General features: G+C 36.1%; 3 protein-coding genes across 3 annotated transcripts; 1 reads left to right on the top strand and 2 right to left on the bottom strand.

The window, feature by feature from the left end:
- Positions 1 to 617: 617 nt before the first annotated feature.
- Positions 618 to 5,227, bottom strand: SCAMP5 (SCAMP family protein). Its single transcript, XM_048114804.2, has 12 exons — positions 5,035 to 5,227; positions 3,986 to 4,090; positions 3,836 to 3,898; positions 3,365 to 3,398; positions 3,157 to 3,279; positions 2,627 to 2,689; positions 2,447 to 2,540; positions 2,301 to 2,346; positions 2,147 to 2,214; positions 1,952 to 2,000; positions 1,231 to 1,296; positions 618 to 974 (listed from the first exon to the last, which is right to left on the bottom strand). Exons 1-12 carry the CDS (start codon positions 5,095 to 5,097, stop codon positions 942 to 944), a joined length of 807 nt encoding a protein of 268 aa, XP_047970761.1. The 5' UTR covers positions 5,098 to 5,227; the 3' UTR covers positions 618 to 941.
- A 4,289-nt stretch (positions 5,228 to 9,516) lies between these two features.
- LOC125213977 (uncharacterized) lies at positions 9,517 to 11,459 on the top strand. Its single transcript, XM_048114805.2, has 3 exons — positions 9,517 to 9,717; positions 10,176 to 10,364; positions 10,710 to 11,459. The coding sequence occupies exons 1-3, from the start codon at positions 9,655 to 9,657 to the stop codon at positions 10,896 to 10,898; spliced, it is 441 nt and encodes a 146-aa protein (XP_047970762.1). The 5' UTR covers positions 9,517 to 9,654; the 3' UTR covers positions 10,899 to 11,459.
- An 898-nt stretch (positions 11,460 to 12,357) lies between these two features.
- LOC125211914 (uncharacterized) lies at positions 12,358 to 15,147 on the bottom strand. Its single transcript, XM_048111876.2, has 3 exons — positions 14,557 to 15,147; positions 14,159 to 14,326; positions 12,358 to 14,068 (listed from the first exon to the last, which is right to left on the bottom strand). Exons 1-3 carry the CDS (start codon positions 15,127 to 15,129, stop codon positions 12,437 to 12,439), a joined length of 2,373 nt encoding a protein of 790 aa, XP_047967833.1. The 5' UTR covers positions 15,130 to 15,147; the 3' UTR covers positions 12,358 to 12,436.
- Between the last annotated feature and the right edge of the window lie 964 nt (positions 15,148 to 16,111).

Consider the following 16,111-nt stretch of genomic DNA (forward strand, 5'->3'; position numbering starts at 1 on the left):
TTTGTTTGGTATTTCCCACGGCATGTTTATTGCTATATTTGACTAACTTACGAGGCTTTTTTATCATACTTGGCATAATTAAATCAACGTAGTTTTCAACGTGACTTTTTATGCTACATGTTATGAACTTAAAAAGTGGTTTCAAATATTATAAAACATATCAAGGTTGCCTATATTAAATAAGATTTTGATGAAAATATCTTATTTGAGTGAGTTTGGGAAATACCAAACAAAATGCAAAGTTCGTGATATTATATACCAATTTCAAAGTTCATGGGAAATATCAAATTTTAGGCAAAGTTCATGATTTTAGAGACCAATTTCCCTTTTAAATATTGATATGTTCACAAGTGCTTGAAAGAGTACAGGATGATGTCATGAGAGAAAGGAATGCTCAATTGAAATTTACCAACACAAAATTCTAGTAGTAATAAAGAATATAGAATGATGGCATTGGACACTGGTAGAACTCTAAAACGAAGTAGGACCTCGGAACAAGACCTTTTTATTTCATGTAAAAAAGAACAAAAAAAAATTGATGAAAAATATATTGAGGCAGTTAAAAAAGGAATAAATTTATAGACAAGACACATTTCAATAGTGAATAATGCAACTAATGATACAATCATACAACTTCATTATAGATAACTCCAAAGCCACGCTGGAAATGAAATCAGCTTAAACAGCTGTCTTACTGCATACTAAAAGAAATAAGTAGATCTTAAGATATGGTAGTAGTAATTTGTGCTATTATTAAGTTACAAATGAACATAAAAAATTGAAGTGATGCAGGTCACATGAGTAGATAACACAGACGTTTCCACATATTACAGAAGTAGCCGAATCAACAAGGAAGTCAATCGATGGGAAATAAATCTATATACTTGCGGGCTCAACCAAAAAGGGCTACAACTCTCAGTCTCAGATGCCTTCCGATGTAATCACTTGTTTCCTCTGAAATATGTATATACTTTCTGCAAGAGCGAGTAGAGAGAGATCAACAAGTAGTCCAATCCTGATTTTAAGCTACCAATCTTATCTTATATCATCAATCAAACCAAAAGCACCCGAAATATAAGTTCCCCCTCCCTATTAACAGCTGGCTTTGTTATAGAAAAATAACCACACTTGAATATAAGCTTCACATGAAATGAAACATCTCTATTTGCTGCTGAACCTATTTTTATATATGCTGGAGTTCTCAAATTAAGATGCATCTGTGAGTCAAACCTGGAGTACCCATAAGCTCAGCAGTGATTCCAAGCAAAAGAATGCAAACCCAATCAGGTAAAAGATCTGCAACAGAATGGATGATTAAATAATTTGGACTGTGTAAGGTGAAAAGATACACAATGGCCTATAAGTGAAATAAGAAAGCAGAGAAGCTAGGAGCAAAACAATAAAAGAGAGGCAGACCCATAAATACAGTGAAATAACCCTATATATTCTGAACAATACTCCAAAACCATAGTTTTTAGTGGCCCCATCTAGAACTTCTTCCCAAATTAAGTAGGATGTATAACTTCAGAAATAGAGATTTCTTCTGCCAGTAACATAAGATTCTTTTCAACAGGTCAAGAGCAAATTTACAACGGATAGACATTGAATTTATTTTTTTCTTCATACAGCTCAACCTTCCTCATCTTGAATCAATAAGAAACTAGTTTGGGAAAGCACAAAGTATAAGAAAATTTGATTCCTAAAGCAAATGCATGCAAAGTGGAGGATAATAAGTACAAGACTTTTTCCTTCACTTGCTTATGCAACATATCCAAAGAAATCCTACCATACTAATGTCAGAGACAATCATAAACTGGAATTAAGTCTGTCCAAAATTAACTAAGTTGTCAAAGCAGCATTACAGCATGTACACTAAGGTTCAATATAACACCTATATGAAAATTCAGAAAACAGTAAGGTGTCACAGGTTAAGTAACAAAGGAAAACTCACCCCAACAATGACATGGTCAGAGAAGACATCAACAGCTGCAAGTATGCCACTGAGAGAGAAGGAAAACAAATAATACATGTCATAATACAAGGCTGTGTGATATCATTATCCACGCTGAAGCATAACAAGGTTGAAACATGCTATACTAAACTCTGCTTCAGAGAAAAGATTATAAAGAAAAATGAAATTGCTCACGTTAATGATTGTCCATGAAAGACGATTGGAGGTGCAATTGCAGCCAAAATGCAAAACCCAATGTGAAGCTGCAATGCAATGAATTCAGAGATTATCAATATGGACAATTACCATCATATATACATAGTTTCAAGGCTGAAACATCCAAACATACCATATAGAACAAGAAAAACCACCCAAACTTCAGTGCACTATCAGTCCTGAGGATAAGAACCAGAAGTATAAGAAGAAAAATTAATCCAAACATGTTATAAGTCTGCAGAGAATGAGAGATAGAAAAAAAAAGCAGATCTCTAGTACCTCATTGCACGATATAAAGGCCTGTACCACAGCACATATGAGAAGGGGCATCCCATTAGGGCATAGATTATGGCAAGGAAAAAGATTTTGACTCCTACAGACAGTAAATGACATTTTTTTAATTGGACCATAAACTTCAAATTGGCAACCGCCAAAATTAAAGCACACAATCACACTTACCACCACCCTTTATCCAGCAAATGGTGACTGCAATGACATTGAATACAAGGCAAAGTACAATACCTGTAACAAAATTGTACAAAGATAAGGTAATTGATCCAGAAAAAAAAATCAGAGTCTTAATCAAACAATATAGGTGACGGAATACCATTGAGCTGATTAATCGAATTTTAGTAAACATGAAACTAAATATGAGCAAGCTGCACAAGCCAAAGGCATACTAATTCCCCTAGCTCAAGTTTGTTACAGAAAAGCACTTGGTCGATTTGAAACAACATTATAATTCAATTATTTCAAAAAATTTAAACCAAACTATTCAGTATTGCATCTTTGGGAAAGATAGTTTCCATCAGGACAAACTTCAAATGCTCAAACATCAAAATCACAAGTCACTAAATCAGAATCTAGTTAAAAAGTAGTAACAGATTGTGCAGTTTTACCAAACTATGGGCAAGGATATAAGTTGCACCAATACCACACTTTAATAGAATGTGTCATTTGATGACAATTGACAAGAAGAGGATACCCACCTAACCAACTTGCAAAAGCCAGATACTGTAACTTCTGAGCATGAACTGGTATCTCATTGGATATATCATGATGAATAATGGGAAAAAATGGAGGCCAGTTTCTATCATCCACAGGAACATTGGCTGAATGAAAGTGTTGTTAATGAAATAGAAACAAAAGAACAAAAAAAAAATAACAAGCTTGTTAGTCTTGGACTCATAGAATTACCACTTGAAACAGCATCTTCTCTCCGTTTAATTTCCTGCAGGACAAAAGCCAATGAGTATTTTTAATTGCAATAAATATACGACAGCACATAAAAACCAGGAATAAAGAGCTCAAACCAATGATTTTTGCAAATTAGTTGTCATCTAGTTCAAGAATTAAAGACTACGAACAAAATTATAATCTTGATAATTCATAATTACCTACATGGCTACATCAGTTAAATGAGTACTCATCATGAATTGTCAATTTAGTTCATTTTTAGCAAAGACGGATCAAGAGTGGGATAGTTAGAAATTAATATTGCAGAAGATCAGATGTAATGCAGATAGAATACTAATACTTAGTACATGTTAAAATCCTAAAAGGCAGACTATGTACGCTTAAATGAACACCTTATATTGAAATGAAAATCAGATGGAATTTAAACATTTGGAATCACCCTGCTGTAATATAACCTCAACTTAAACTCACCCTCTCTCTTTTATTCAAATCTGCTTCCCATGTGGAAAGTTCTTTCTCCTTTTTCTTCGGATCCTGAAATGTTATGCAGCGGAGTTATGATAAAAAAAAATTGAGTGACAGTGAGGCTATGGGTACAAGTAGGCTTCTAAAAAAGATTACATTTGTCGACTCTAAGGGTATATCTACAGTGGCATCATGTTTCTGACCAAAACCGAGTGTACTCGCAACCACATTGGGAATGCGAGACTTTGACTTGCCACCATTCTGGAGAACAAATAAACAACATATTAGTTGGTACTTGGTAGAACATGGATAACTCGAGCAGTTTCTCATGAGTATCAATACACATTTCAAACCAACCACGAAAGGCATAGAATTTTATGGTATGCATCATTTTAAGTGAGACATTTTAAGCTTATGTATACATAGGAATTAAATAAATGGAAAAAATGTAATACCAATGAACTACAACATCATTTTTCCCATTTGACATCATAAAAACATAATAAATGCAGTCAATAGATACCTGATTTTTCCGTGATGGTCTGTATCTTAGGAGAAAGGTCTAAAAGTTTTTCTAGTGATAAGTGATTAAGTATTGAGATATGGTAGGAGGCGAAGATGTTTCCATTCATTTTAAACATTTGCCTCGATTTAGAAAATTTAGAGGGGGCAAACAAGATGCCTAAGAGTTGTATTAAGAATTGAGAAGCGTTAGTAGGCGAGGATGTTTCCAGACATTTGAGAAATAAGCAATGGACGGGAGCTTCAAATGCAGTGCCACATCACATGCTAACTTACACTAACATTATACTCACGAGAATGCACACATATACATTCACTATATTTTAGCCGTTCCAATTACTAGTATACTCCATATTAAGCAAAATAAGGATAAAATTGTCACACGTCTTTGGCTATAAATCCCAAATTGATTCGCAATCGGTTATTTAGAAAAACAACAATCATATTTTCCAAACCAAAGAGAGATCTCACTCCCAAAATAGCACCCATACACTCAATTCGTTTCAAAATTGAAAGCCAGCCTCAAATTTAACCGAACGAACATAGCCGTAGGTCTCGGATCTGAAGCGTATCACAACTTCCCACAAAAACCAGAAAGAAGCAACATTGACGAAATTAACCACGAAATTCAGGAATGTAATGTTATATTTAGGCAGATCTGAATAATTAGAAAAGGCGGTTACCGAAAATGGATTGACTTCAGGTTCTTCCTCGTCAAAGGGATTGGGATCGTTTCCGCGATTCATCGCCGCCAACTCTTCGGTAACAGAGCAGTAAAATGCGGGTAAAGCTATGCAGAGAGTACAGATGTCTTGTATGTAAAGCGAGAGAGAACCTCAGTGGACTGACACTGCGTACTGAACGTGCTTTTTTGCTTTGCTGCTTTATTACGACGCAGTATAAATACCAATAATAAGCATATTTGGATTTATCTTGAATAGGCACGAAAATTGGGTTGTAATTATAAATTAATATAATAGAAATAAAATACTCCATCAGTCCCCCAAGTGACTTGTATTCCTTTTTGGGATGTCCCACTATAAGTGATCTATTTCTATTTTTGGCAAAATATCATCTCTCTTACTTTATTTCTCACCTACTTTATTCTCTCTTCTCTCTTCTCTTCCCTACTTTTTTCTTTCTCATTCTTTACTCTCTCCACTTTAACTTATTTAAATAACATTCCTTAAATTCCGTGCCCAAAAGAAGTAAGTCACTTATCTTGGGACGGAGAGAGTAATAATTAAATATTTAATAAAGAGAACTAAAAGAAAATTTCATTTCCAAATTTGAAAACTAAATATCCAGATGCAAACTAAAATGAATAATGAACATTTTAGATTGAAAGGATTACCTGTGGAGTGTGCTAATCCTTATGTAGAACAATATAAATCATACTCCTAGTTTAATTAGTGTTTCATCTAATTCAAAGGCCAGAAATCGTTATTAACAAATAATTATTCATTATTATTTTTAATTTTTTTTTTTTAAAAAAAAGTCTCATAGTAGTGTTAGTTTTCTCACCACACGATTACTTGCAAAGTGGACAGTGTAGTAAATCATCGTGGAGAGGGGTAATTGCCCCACCTCATATTTTTCACCCTATATATGGTATATTACATATTTTTTAATTTATTTCTTTTAACTTCTCACTGAACGCTTCTACTCAAATTCTTAAAATATTTCATACGTAAATTTGCTCATCTTCTTATAAATTTCTAGCTCCGGCCCAGCGTGTGACTAAATATAAATCGGCCAATTACCAAACAATCAGGTCAGTTTGAACTAAAAGTTGGTAGATTGTGCAATTGAACATTACTAAAGTAATAAGTAATAACTCTATAACTTTTCTTATTCAGACCAAAAACTAAACATATAGTAGGCTAATTTCGTCTACAACTATCTAATTTTACTTATTAACATCCAAAAACAGCAATCAGGCAAATCTGCCACTAACATATTTTGTTGCACTTTATAAAGCTAAGTAGGATGGTCACGATCACGAATTTGCCGTAACTTAACATAAACTCAGTTCAGTGATAACTACGTTTGATCGGTTTAGTCAGCAGTATTATTCTTGCAAAGCAAAATGTAAAAGAGTACTAGTACAATGGGACTGGATCATCTGCTGTGCTCTTTAGCACAGCAGGATATACGGTGCATTAAACGCACAGCCCACAACATAAAACGCAGCAGGTATGCTTCTTTTCTTTCATTTGCTTTTTATTTTTTATTCATTTTTATTTACTTTTGTAGTTATGATTCTTTACGTTTTTTTATTTCTCCTTATTTACATTTTTTATTAATGTATATTTTTAAAATAGCTAATTATGATTTAGGAATAAATCCTCATAAATAATTGTAACTAAAAAAGTAAATAAAGATGAATGAAAAAATAAAAAGCAAATGAAAGAAAAGAAGCATACCTGCTGCGTTTTATGTTGTGAGCTGTGCGTTTAATGCACCGTATATCCTGCTGTGCTAAAGAGCACAGCAGAGGATCCAGTTCCCTAGTACAATATAGTATTTCTTTATGGTTATAGGTCGATGGAATATGAATTACTACAATGGATGCCTGAATGGTATAAATAAAATCAAAATTTGGACAAACTGTAAGTATGAATTAAAAGGAATTAAAATTAATTAGTGTTTACAACACATTACTAACACATAAGTAACAAAATATGTTACACAGCTAATTCAAGATGAGAGCATTGAATTTGCCATGGGTTAAAGACATATTCGGATCAGCCCAGAAAATCATTATAAATTTATTCCTCAATAAATTTACTACTCCTATCTCCTAAGAACGTATAAACTCTCCTGAAAATATATATTATTCCCAGCAAGTTTGTTAACGTATATACACATGTGAATTGTCCCATGTCAAAAATTATAAGCACCTTGTCCTGGAAATTGAGCATGGTTCGAACTTCATATAACCTACACAAATTAAAATATTTTGAACTTTGATGAAAATTCAAAAAATTTCATTTCTAAAGTTAAATAATGAAAATATTATATTTTGTCCATCTAAAGTCTACAAGACTACAACCGATAGTCTTATTTTTTTTCACTTTAATCTGTCTACACAAATTAGTCGTTTTATTTTTACAAGTTTTTCTTTATAATATTTTTCTATTAAAAACATTCCAACCATTTTCATCTTATCTTATTCCGACTTTACTAATAAAGTACCATTCCTAGCACTGCATTTTAGACGAACTATAAAATATACTCCACCAATCAAAAACTCTAACAAAACATCTTGATTCATACAACACACGTAGTATTTTAGTAGAGCTATAAAATCTTGTCAATATATAAAAATATCATTTGACTTTTTGTGCACATATAATGAAAATTTACCATTTTAATAGTAGTAGTAGGACCTATAAACTCGTACGTATTTGTAGTACTCCTAATAAATTGATAGGATAAGGTAGCATTGGTCATGGGCTTAACCCTGACCAATTTCGGCAACGGTATTCATGGGCTCCTTGTAAATGGTACTCTGAAGTTATCCATCAAGTGCATGACTCGTAAATAATTGAACAACTATATTTTGTGGATAGGCTTTCTATGTGTGACTTAAATACAGTAGAGGTTTTAAATCGTGGAGTTGTGCTTCATGCTTGACAATATATGGTGCATGTGATGTCGATTTCTAAGAAATCGTGTTTGAAATGATTTTGTGCATAGATTTTGTTATTTTATGGCTAAAATATCTATCTACGTCATAGTTCATATACGGCTGTATTGTATGATACTCATAAGAATCTATAGTACTGCTACTATTTTTGAATTAATAATAAATTGATCTATAGCCCCAATGTTCCCTAACTTCCAACAAAAAGAAAGAAGTACAACTCATACTCATCATGTAAAGATATTTGATGGTTGCACCCTCTAAATCACATTTTACCTATTCATCTTATTCTTATTTAGACTTTTGGTAAACTATATCTTTAAGTTTAAAATTACAATTAACCCAATAAAATATTGCCCTTGCCAAACAACGATGTAGAATTCATTGGTATACGGAACATATTTTGGCAGTTCTCAACAATGTAAGATATCTATATTCAATATATGGAATTTGATGAATTCCTATATTTGATATATTTAATTGCTGTTTAGGTGTTATATGTAGTTCAAGTGGACCGATGGCATGTGAAACTATTAAGAATTTGAAAATGATCTTCAAATTCTGTGAGACAAAATGCCCAAAATTGATTGGGATATTCAAATTAATAAAACACATATACAAAAGGAAAATACCAAATATACAATGTAATCAAAATAAAAATATCTAGAGGCGACAAAATGTTTCCCACCTGAATATGCCATTAATGTCAACTGTCTATGCCAACAAACATTACATTTTCAAATGTAATAATCAAACATGATGATAAGAGCGGTGCACATGCCATTTCAATCCTTCAAAGTTCAAAGTCAAAATATGCATTGCAAATGTTTTTTATTTTTCATTTCCATTATATTCTTTGCTTGCATTAATAATTAATACAGTACTAGTAATAACATTTTCCTAGCTAGATGCCCTCTTTTGGTGAAATTCCTTCTTATCTCCCTTTTTACTATAGCACTAGTATCATATAAAAATACATTACAAAGCCTATATAAAAGAAAATAAATGAACAAATATAAGAAAACAAAAACAAATGAGCATCACTTATTCTAGCGTTTTCCACCAATACTCATCAAATTGGGTAGGTCTAGTAGTAACTCCAACCCGTTGGAAAAACTTCAAACAACAAAAGCAAAACAGAAACGATTTTGTGCAATTCACAAATTTTTTTGATGCGGATTTTAGCGGTCGCAATTTAAAGAAACGGACAGCATCATATATATAGTTTAAATACGATGACTTATAAATATACAATTTCACTAGTATCACTATTGTGTGGTGACTATAAGACAATTTGATTCAAGAATAGAAGGATGCCATGTTATGAATTATTTTTGGTCACTTTTGTTTCGTCTGTTGTTACATAGCTGAATTATTGAACTACTAGTACTTTAGTGGATTATATAATAAAACAATAATTGAATAATGGAGCACCACTAGACTTGAACAAATTTGTAGTATATGCTTTTTTATCATTAAATTGTGTAGGGTGTTCGTGTGAACCTATATTTAATAGAGAGTCAGATACAGAGCGCATTCCCACAGTAAGTAAGCCCATACTACATTCTCATTCTGGAACCGTCCTCTCTCTGAGGCAAAGCCAAAAATCATCAGATCTCTTTCGATTTGCTTGCTTCGTGCTTAGAGCTTAAACATGGTTGGAATTTTCTCAAGGTTCTCCTCCAGGAACGGTCATCGTCGCGCTCAAAGTGCAATTGTGAGCTCTCTCTCCCTCTCTACAGCTTTCGTGTTTACATTAATTAGTTTCTGATCAATTGCTGCTTATTTAAGTGATCGCGTTCATCTCCAGTTATTCATTCATAGCTTGATGCCTTTTGTTACTTGATGAATTTAGTTAAACTGAACCGAGGAGACATTTTCTCGAACTTCTTCACCCTAATTCCCAACATTTAGGTATTATAATGTGATCTAACACTGATTTTTGGACTTGATTTAACACAATTCTGTATTTATTCTCTGAAACTACACAACTTGATTGATCGGTTTTGTTCTGTCATATATGCTGATCTGATGATAGCTGATAGTGATTTAACACAGTTCTGAGTTTGCTGTTTCCAGAGATCAATTGCTGTTTGTAATGTTGTAATGATTCATGGACTGCGTTCAACACTTTTTGCGTGCTTGAGATGATGATTCGTTTTGTTTGACATACAGGATGCGAGGGAAGGGTTGCCTTCAGCTTCAGAGGCAACAACGGGTACCATTGCAACAGCTGCATCTATATCTTCTGTCACCCATGGTATTGAAATTGCTACCGAGTTTAAGCCAATTGACCGCCCCTTAGAGCCTTTTGACAATGACCAACCAGTTCAATGTCCATTGCCCGAGCCATCAATTCTCAATGTAAGCTTTCAATAGATGTGATAAAATACCCCTTTTTTCTCTGTGTCTGTGCTGTTGAATTTTATTATACTCTTACTAATCATAAGGATATGTAGAACACTTTATTACTGCTGAGTGCTGTAAGCTTAGTGTTGCAAAAGCATGTCTCATATGGTTAAAGGTTATGGGCCTGCAGGTTCTTCACTTTCTTTTTGTTTTCTTGAGCTCTTAGAATATAGTAACTCTTTGTTGTCAGATGATTTGTAACCATAGCTAGTCCACATTTATGTGTGTTTTTTACCCTTTTCCCAGTTTTAGAACTGGATCAAATGTATTCCTCATGAGATTGTTTCTTCCTGATATCAGGATGGAAGAATATGGAAGGAGAGAGTATCTTCTGTTTCACAAAGGAGAAGTGATACGCCGGCCATGCAGAAGCGAACCTCAACTGGATCTGATACTCTCTCGAGAAAACCTCCGCTAGTGCCATCAATCAGTGCCCCGGAGCATAATATGCTAAAATTGCTAGACGAGTGCAATGCATCTGGGATATAATGTTACAATAATTGATCACAATCTCTTTTGCAGAAGAATAGCTGTACTAAGCCGTGATCATCTTTTCTTTGGAGCCTTGCCTCTGTCATATATCACATCCAGTTCCACTCGTTTCATATATCACATGTCTCAGAATTTTTTGCCTCAGCTAATGGTCGCTGCATCTCAATTATCTGGTACTACTTTGAGGTACAGGTTACATACAACTCACGAGGAGCAATGTCATTATGTCAGAAGCACAAGTACACATCACAGTTGCTCCGACTGTTAGTATGTAGTATGTAGTATGTTCGATGGTTCATCAATGGCGATATGATCTCACATTTTGTGGTGGTTGAGAAGTAGATGAAACAGCAAAAACTGGCAAAGGCTCCTTTTATGGCATTTTGAAGGTGGGAGTGGCACATCATGGAGATATGATATCACATTTTGGTGCCTCTTTTGTTGATTTGCCTTCTTGGTTAGGTCCTTTTGGTATCGGTGCCGTGATTTTATTTGGGAACTCAACTAGTTGAGTGTACGTAACGATTTCTTTTCTATGCAATCAGATAAGTTAATTAATGATGGTAATTATAATAATACTAGTAGTAATATTCGATCTCGGAACAGTTCCCCACTAACTTTATGTGAAGTGATAACTTCAAATGAAGCAAAGTCAACTACTTGCAGTATTACGTATTAGTAGTGGTAATTAAACACCACCTCTGACCTTCGTTGCAATTTTTTACTAGTACTACCACAATTTTAGAAGCTCTAGTTTTTTCTAGCAATTTTGTACGGCAATTCTCAAAAAAAAAAATTTAATCATCATCTCCATTAGAACTGTGGTAAATGATGGTATACATGGCGTTATGGTTTTACTCCATGTTAATATACTCATTAATTAAAATATCAGGCAAAATGGATGTGGCTGTAATTACGAAATCATTAGAGGTGTTGTTATATAAAATTCTAATTCTAAGATAATTAGTCCTCATAACATGGTAGTAATTGTTTGGCGGGTGAATTGTGTTTAAATCATAAAATCATTGACTTTGAAAGAAAATATCTTAAATTATTGATAAATCTGTATAATACTAGTATATACGGAGTATCAACTACGGTCATCCGTAATTAGTAACTTTTGTTTTTCGCTTTTTCACTTTCCGTTTTTTTAAAATCTATTAGTTAATTTACAACGTACTACACATTTAATTACATTGCTAGGACTTAAATTGTTTATACATAAGGTTTTGTTTTTACTTTTCAACGGTCTCAGTTGGTTATAATAAAGAAGGATACACACCCAAATTTGGTATTTTTCACTCTGACGTGTTTTTGAATAGGGATTCTGATGAGCTTCTTAACCAGAAATTACAACTAAACCCACAGACTTACTAGTTTGCAAGAGAAACAGAGTTCACCTTTTTCATTATTTTGCAAGCTACTATGTTGAATTAGTTCAATGCAATCACATCAATTTAGTACTACTATACAAAGTATGATGCATTATTTGAAAATGTTATGAATTGGCATTCTTTGTTAAGTATGATGTAGTATTAGTTTACACCTTTCTTTAAAGCACGCAATTTACACACAATGTTATGCACATCCACTTGACTTGAGGGATTCTCCCACTGCAAAACCTCCTTCACTCCTTTCTCAATCTCTTTGCTCTCTCTCAACACCCCATCCATGCAATAAACCAATGCCCCCAAACTCAACACAATCCCATTCTTCACACCATCACCTCCCTCCATCTCTCGCATAAACGACGCCGCGCTCTTCCTCATCCCGTCCTCGTCCCTCCCCAACCACTTCCCCCCGCCCGACTTCCCCATCTCCAGATCAACGCATCCCTTCCCTTCCAGCCCCGCAACCGATTTTACCAAAATAACCTCCTCAAAACACTTCACCCCACAGCACACAGCATCCTTAAACACCTTCAAATCAGACTCCACCTTCAATGCACCCTCTCTCCACATCTTACCATCCAATTCTCTACATTCTTGCTCCAAAAACCTAACAGCATGGCTCCCAAAATGCAAGAAATCAACCATTTTCAACAGAGACACCTTCATCTTCACATAGCAAGCACCATGAAAAGGCAAGAACCAGAAATTAGGCTCCACCTCAGCTTCCTCAATGAACTTCCCTAGCTCAATCACATCCATCCTCAGCTTCTTCATCCTCTCCTCGAATACTAACCTGCACGACGAGTAGTCAACACTCACGGCCTCCACGGCCTCATGCAGCGAGCGCAGGCTCGCTGCCAGCTGCACTTTCGCCAGGGCAGAAGCCCTGGTGGGCTGCAGCAGAATATCCACCATTATCGAACACGACAGCCCGATAAAAGTCTCGGTTATCCTAGCAATGGCGAACTCGCTAGGAGTCCCGAAGTTTTTCCTCCCAAGAATCAACAACGCGCCGATGACAGCAGAGACTCCCCCGGCCTGGCCGTACATCCTGCTCTGCCTCAGAAAGCAGCTGAAGATAAACCACGGCAGCAGCGACACGAACCTTATTTTAACATAGCTTTCGAAAACGAAGCATCCGATCACTCCATACACTGTTCCAAGAACCGTCCCCTGAGCTTTGATGTTCGCGACTTTGAACGTGGCCTCCCTCGATGAGGCAAGGCTTATCGCGACAGGCAGCCCCGACCAGTAACCGTTTTCCTTGCTGTATATCAGCCCAAAAAACACAGCGAATCCTAATGACAAAGAGCATCTTAAAGCAGGCATTAGCCTCCCTTTGCTCCATAGTTTGGGCATGATTGTTTCCTTCTGCTGCGCCTGTTGTTTCTGATCGGGATTCGGATTCGGGGATGGTTTGGAGTGGAGGAGTTTGAGGCAGAAGAGGAAGAACAGAGAGGACAAGTCCTTTAGATTTAGTGAAGTTGGCTGAAGTGTTTGGAGGAACTTGTGTTGTTTTTCGCTATCTTCGGATTGTGGGAGAATTGAGTTTTGTAAGGCCATGTTCTTCACTTGGTTCAGGATTTGCTCTTCCGCACAAGATAAATCGTGTTTGAGTTGTGCGTCGTTCATGAATGAGACTGGGAATTCAGAGCAATTTTCGAGAGCGTTTTCCATTCCTCTCAGGATTGTCTCCAGGCCTTGCAATGGTTGTGCTGGATTTTTCTTGTATGATTTTAGAAACTTGATTGGTTCTCTCTCCCACTGCATGCTTTCCTGCTCACATTAATAATTACTCATCAGCATATTATTTTTATCCATAATCATACTATTATCAATATTAAGTGTAATTACATTAATACTTACTTGTTTGGATTTAATGCAATGGAGAAATTTATTTGCTGCCTTGTTAAGAGATTTGGCTTGACAGATCAAAATCTTGGGTGATGACTTGTCTTCAGCAGAAAACGCCTTTACGAATAGCTTCAATCTCTCCGATGCATTGTCGATATACAATTTGCAATTTTCTGTCACCTGTGAAGTTCGACAGAAAAATAAAGTTTGATTAAATTCTAGTCTGTCCGCCAACTTTCAGTAAAAAAAATTCAATTATGCTACTGTTAATGTTTTTCAACCAAACAATGTTTATTTTATGTATGGAGAACATTAATTTTATTAACTGACCGTGACAAATCCAAAATTCATGATTTTTTCGATAATTTGACTGATTCAAAAGCATGCATGCAAACTTCATGCATGGTTACCTGCCAATAGGCCAAGCTAGGAAAGGGAAGCAAAAGGGCCAAAACGCAGGCGGCCACGCCGAGGGCGGTGCTGGCGGCGAGGTGGAGCGGGTGCATGACGGGCTCGGTGCGTCCGCCGTTGATGAAGGCGATGACGTACACGAGCACAATCTGTCCGAGGGCTATCCGCTTGGCGACCAGGTGCGTGCCCTCGGGCAGGGCCACGACGAAGGCGCTGACTGCCACCACCGCGGAGGTGGTGGCAGCAGTGAGCCTTCCCGGGCCGATGAGCCAGAGGCTCAGGATGCCCGGGAAGACACCCAACGCGGTTGCATAGAGGGCCAGCCAGCAGCCGCGCAGGGTGTCGCCCAATGTGGCGTCGGTGACGATGAGGATGACAGTGACGTAGGAGAAGGCCGGGAATGCCACGTGGCGGGTTATGAAGCCCGGGCCGTAGAGGGTGGCCACGCCCACTATGGTGCACGCCAGCGCCGTGCGGAAGGCGGAGGCGAGGCAGCGCCGCCACATGTCTCTGGCGCGGTCTTGTTGATATTGGGAGGTGGCGGCGACGGCGGCAGCTGTGGTGGTTGCCATTGGTGAAGGAAGGCTAGAGAGGTGGAGGTTGTTGAATGAGGAAATGGGGGTTTATGTAAAGGAAGATTTGGAAGGTTTTGTTGATCTTTGATGATGACAAAGGGTCATTTCTAACGAAAATTCTTTTTGGCAATATTATAAATTTATAATGGGAGAAGTTCGTTAAAGCAGATTAATTGTTAGGTTTATTTTTTTATTACAATCTATGGGAATTCATTAAATTCTTGAAAATGACAAAGCAAATCTCTTACACTTATGTAAGCAATATATATCATATGCATAAAGCTATGTTATGGATTTCTTTGGTGGAGGTTGTGTGTTTCTCACATAGATACAAAATGTATATAGACATGGTATCCAGCCTCCATATACCCACTTTGTCTCGACTGCTAATAAAGAAAGCTCAAAAAGAGGAGGAAAAAATAAAATATATGTATGCATAAAGCTAAGGCACAAATGTATTTTTGGATAAAAGAATAGGAACCTTGTTTGTTGGCATTTTTTAATGGCTGTCGCAAGAAAATCTGCCAGTAGGAAGAAAGAAAGGAAGAAAGAAAAAGGAATTGTGTGCTGCTTGTTTTGGTGCAAGTAGTAATAGTATTATATTACTATGAGGTATAGTGTGGATTATGGTTATTTTTAATTAGTAGGAATTGATGAGAAAAGGGGTGTTAAATCTGGCACATGTGCGTGAGGGTGGTGCTTAGTGAAATCATCATGAATTCGGTTTTGCATTAGTGTGTTACAGAAGTGATTAAAGTGGATAAATAATGACCCTACTGTTCTAGATTTAGCTGCTAATTAAGAAATTAAGAGGCAAATGGGAAACGCATGAGAAAGAGAGAGAGGTTGTAGTAATGAGAATGAGATTAAAGAGTCATGTTATGGGCACTTAATTAGGATGGCTACTACAGCACACATGGATGATCATCATTATCAACTCATTTCATTTTATAGTAAAGCACTTTTCTACTCCGCTCCT

This window comes from Salvia hispanica, chromosome 3 (assembly GCF_029641045.1).
Source record: "Salvia hispanica isolate PSC_SH4W2 chromosome 3, Shi_PSC_v1, whole genome shotgun sequence".
NCBI lineage: Eukaryota > Viridiplantae > Streptophyta > Magnoliopsida > Lamiales > Lamiaceae > Salvia > Salvia hispanica.

What these genes read in the sequence shown, in the direction of transcription:
- LOC125213977 (XM_048114805.2), top strand. Translation starts at nt 9,655, where the DNA reads ATGGTTGGAATTTTCTCAAGGTTCTCCTCCAGGAACGGTCATCGTCGC. An exon ending in GTCGCGCTCAAAGTGCAATT is followed by an intron (nt 9,718 to 10,175) that starts GTGAGCTCTCTC and finishes TTTGACATACAG; the next exon opens with GATGCGAGGGAAGGGTTGCC. An exon ending in CCGAGCCATCAATTCTCAAT is followed by an intron (nt 10,365 to 10,709) that starts GTAAGCTTTCAA and finishes TCCTGATATCAG; the next exon opens with GATGGAAGAATATGGAAGGA.
- LOC125211914 (XM_048111876.2), bottom strand. Translation starts at nt 15,129, where the DNA reads ATGGCAACCACCACAGCTGCCGCCGTCGCCGCCACCTCCCAATATCAA. An exon ending in CTAGCTTGGCCTATTGGCAG is followed by an intron (nt 14,327 to 14,556) that starts GTAACCATGCAT and finishes CGAACTTCACAG; the next exon opens with GTGACAGAAAATTGCAAATT. An exon ending in ATTGCATTAAATCCAAACAA is followed by an intron (nt 14,069 to 14,158) that starts GTAAGTATTAAT and finishes TAATGTGAGCAG; the next exon opens with GAAAGCATGCAGTGGGAGAG.
- SCAMP5 (XM_048114804.2), bottom strand. Translation starts at nt 5,097, where the DNA reads ATGAATCGCGGAAACGATCCCAATCCCTTTGACGAGGAAGAACCTGAA. An exon ending in AGAAGATGCTGTTTCAAGTG is followed by an intron (nt 3,280 to 3,364) that starts GTAATTCTATGA and finishes ACTTTCATTCAG; the next exon opens with CCAATGTTCCTGTGGATGAT. An exon ending in GGCTTTTGCAAGTTGGTTAG is followed by an intron (nt 2,690 to 3,156) that starts GTGGGTATCCTC and finishes ATTTTGTTACAG; the next exon opens with GTATTGTACTTTGCCTTGTA.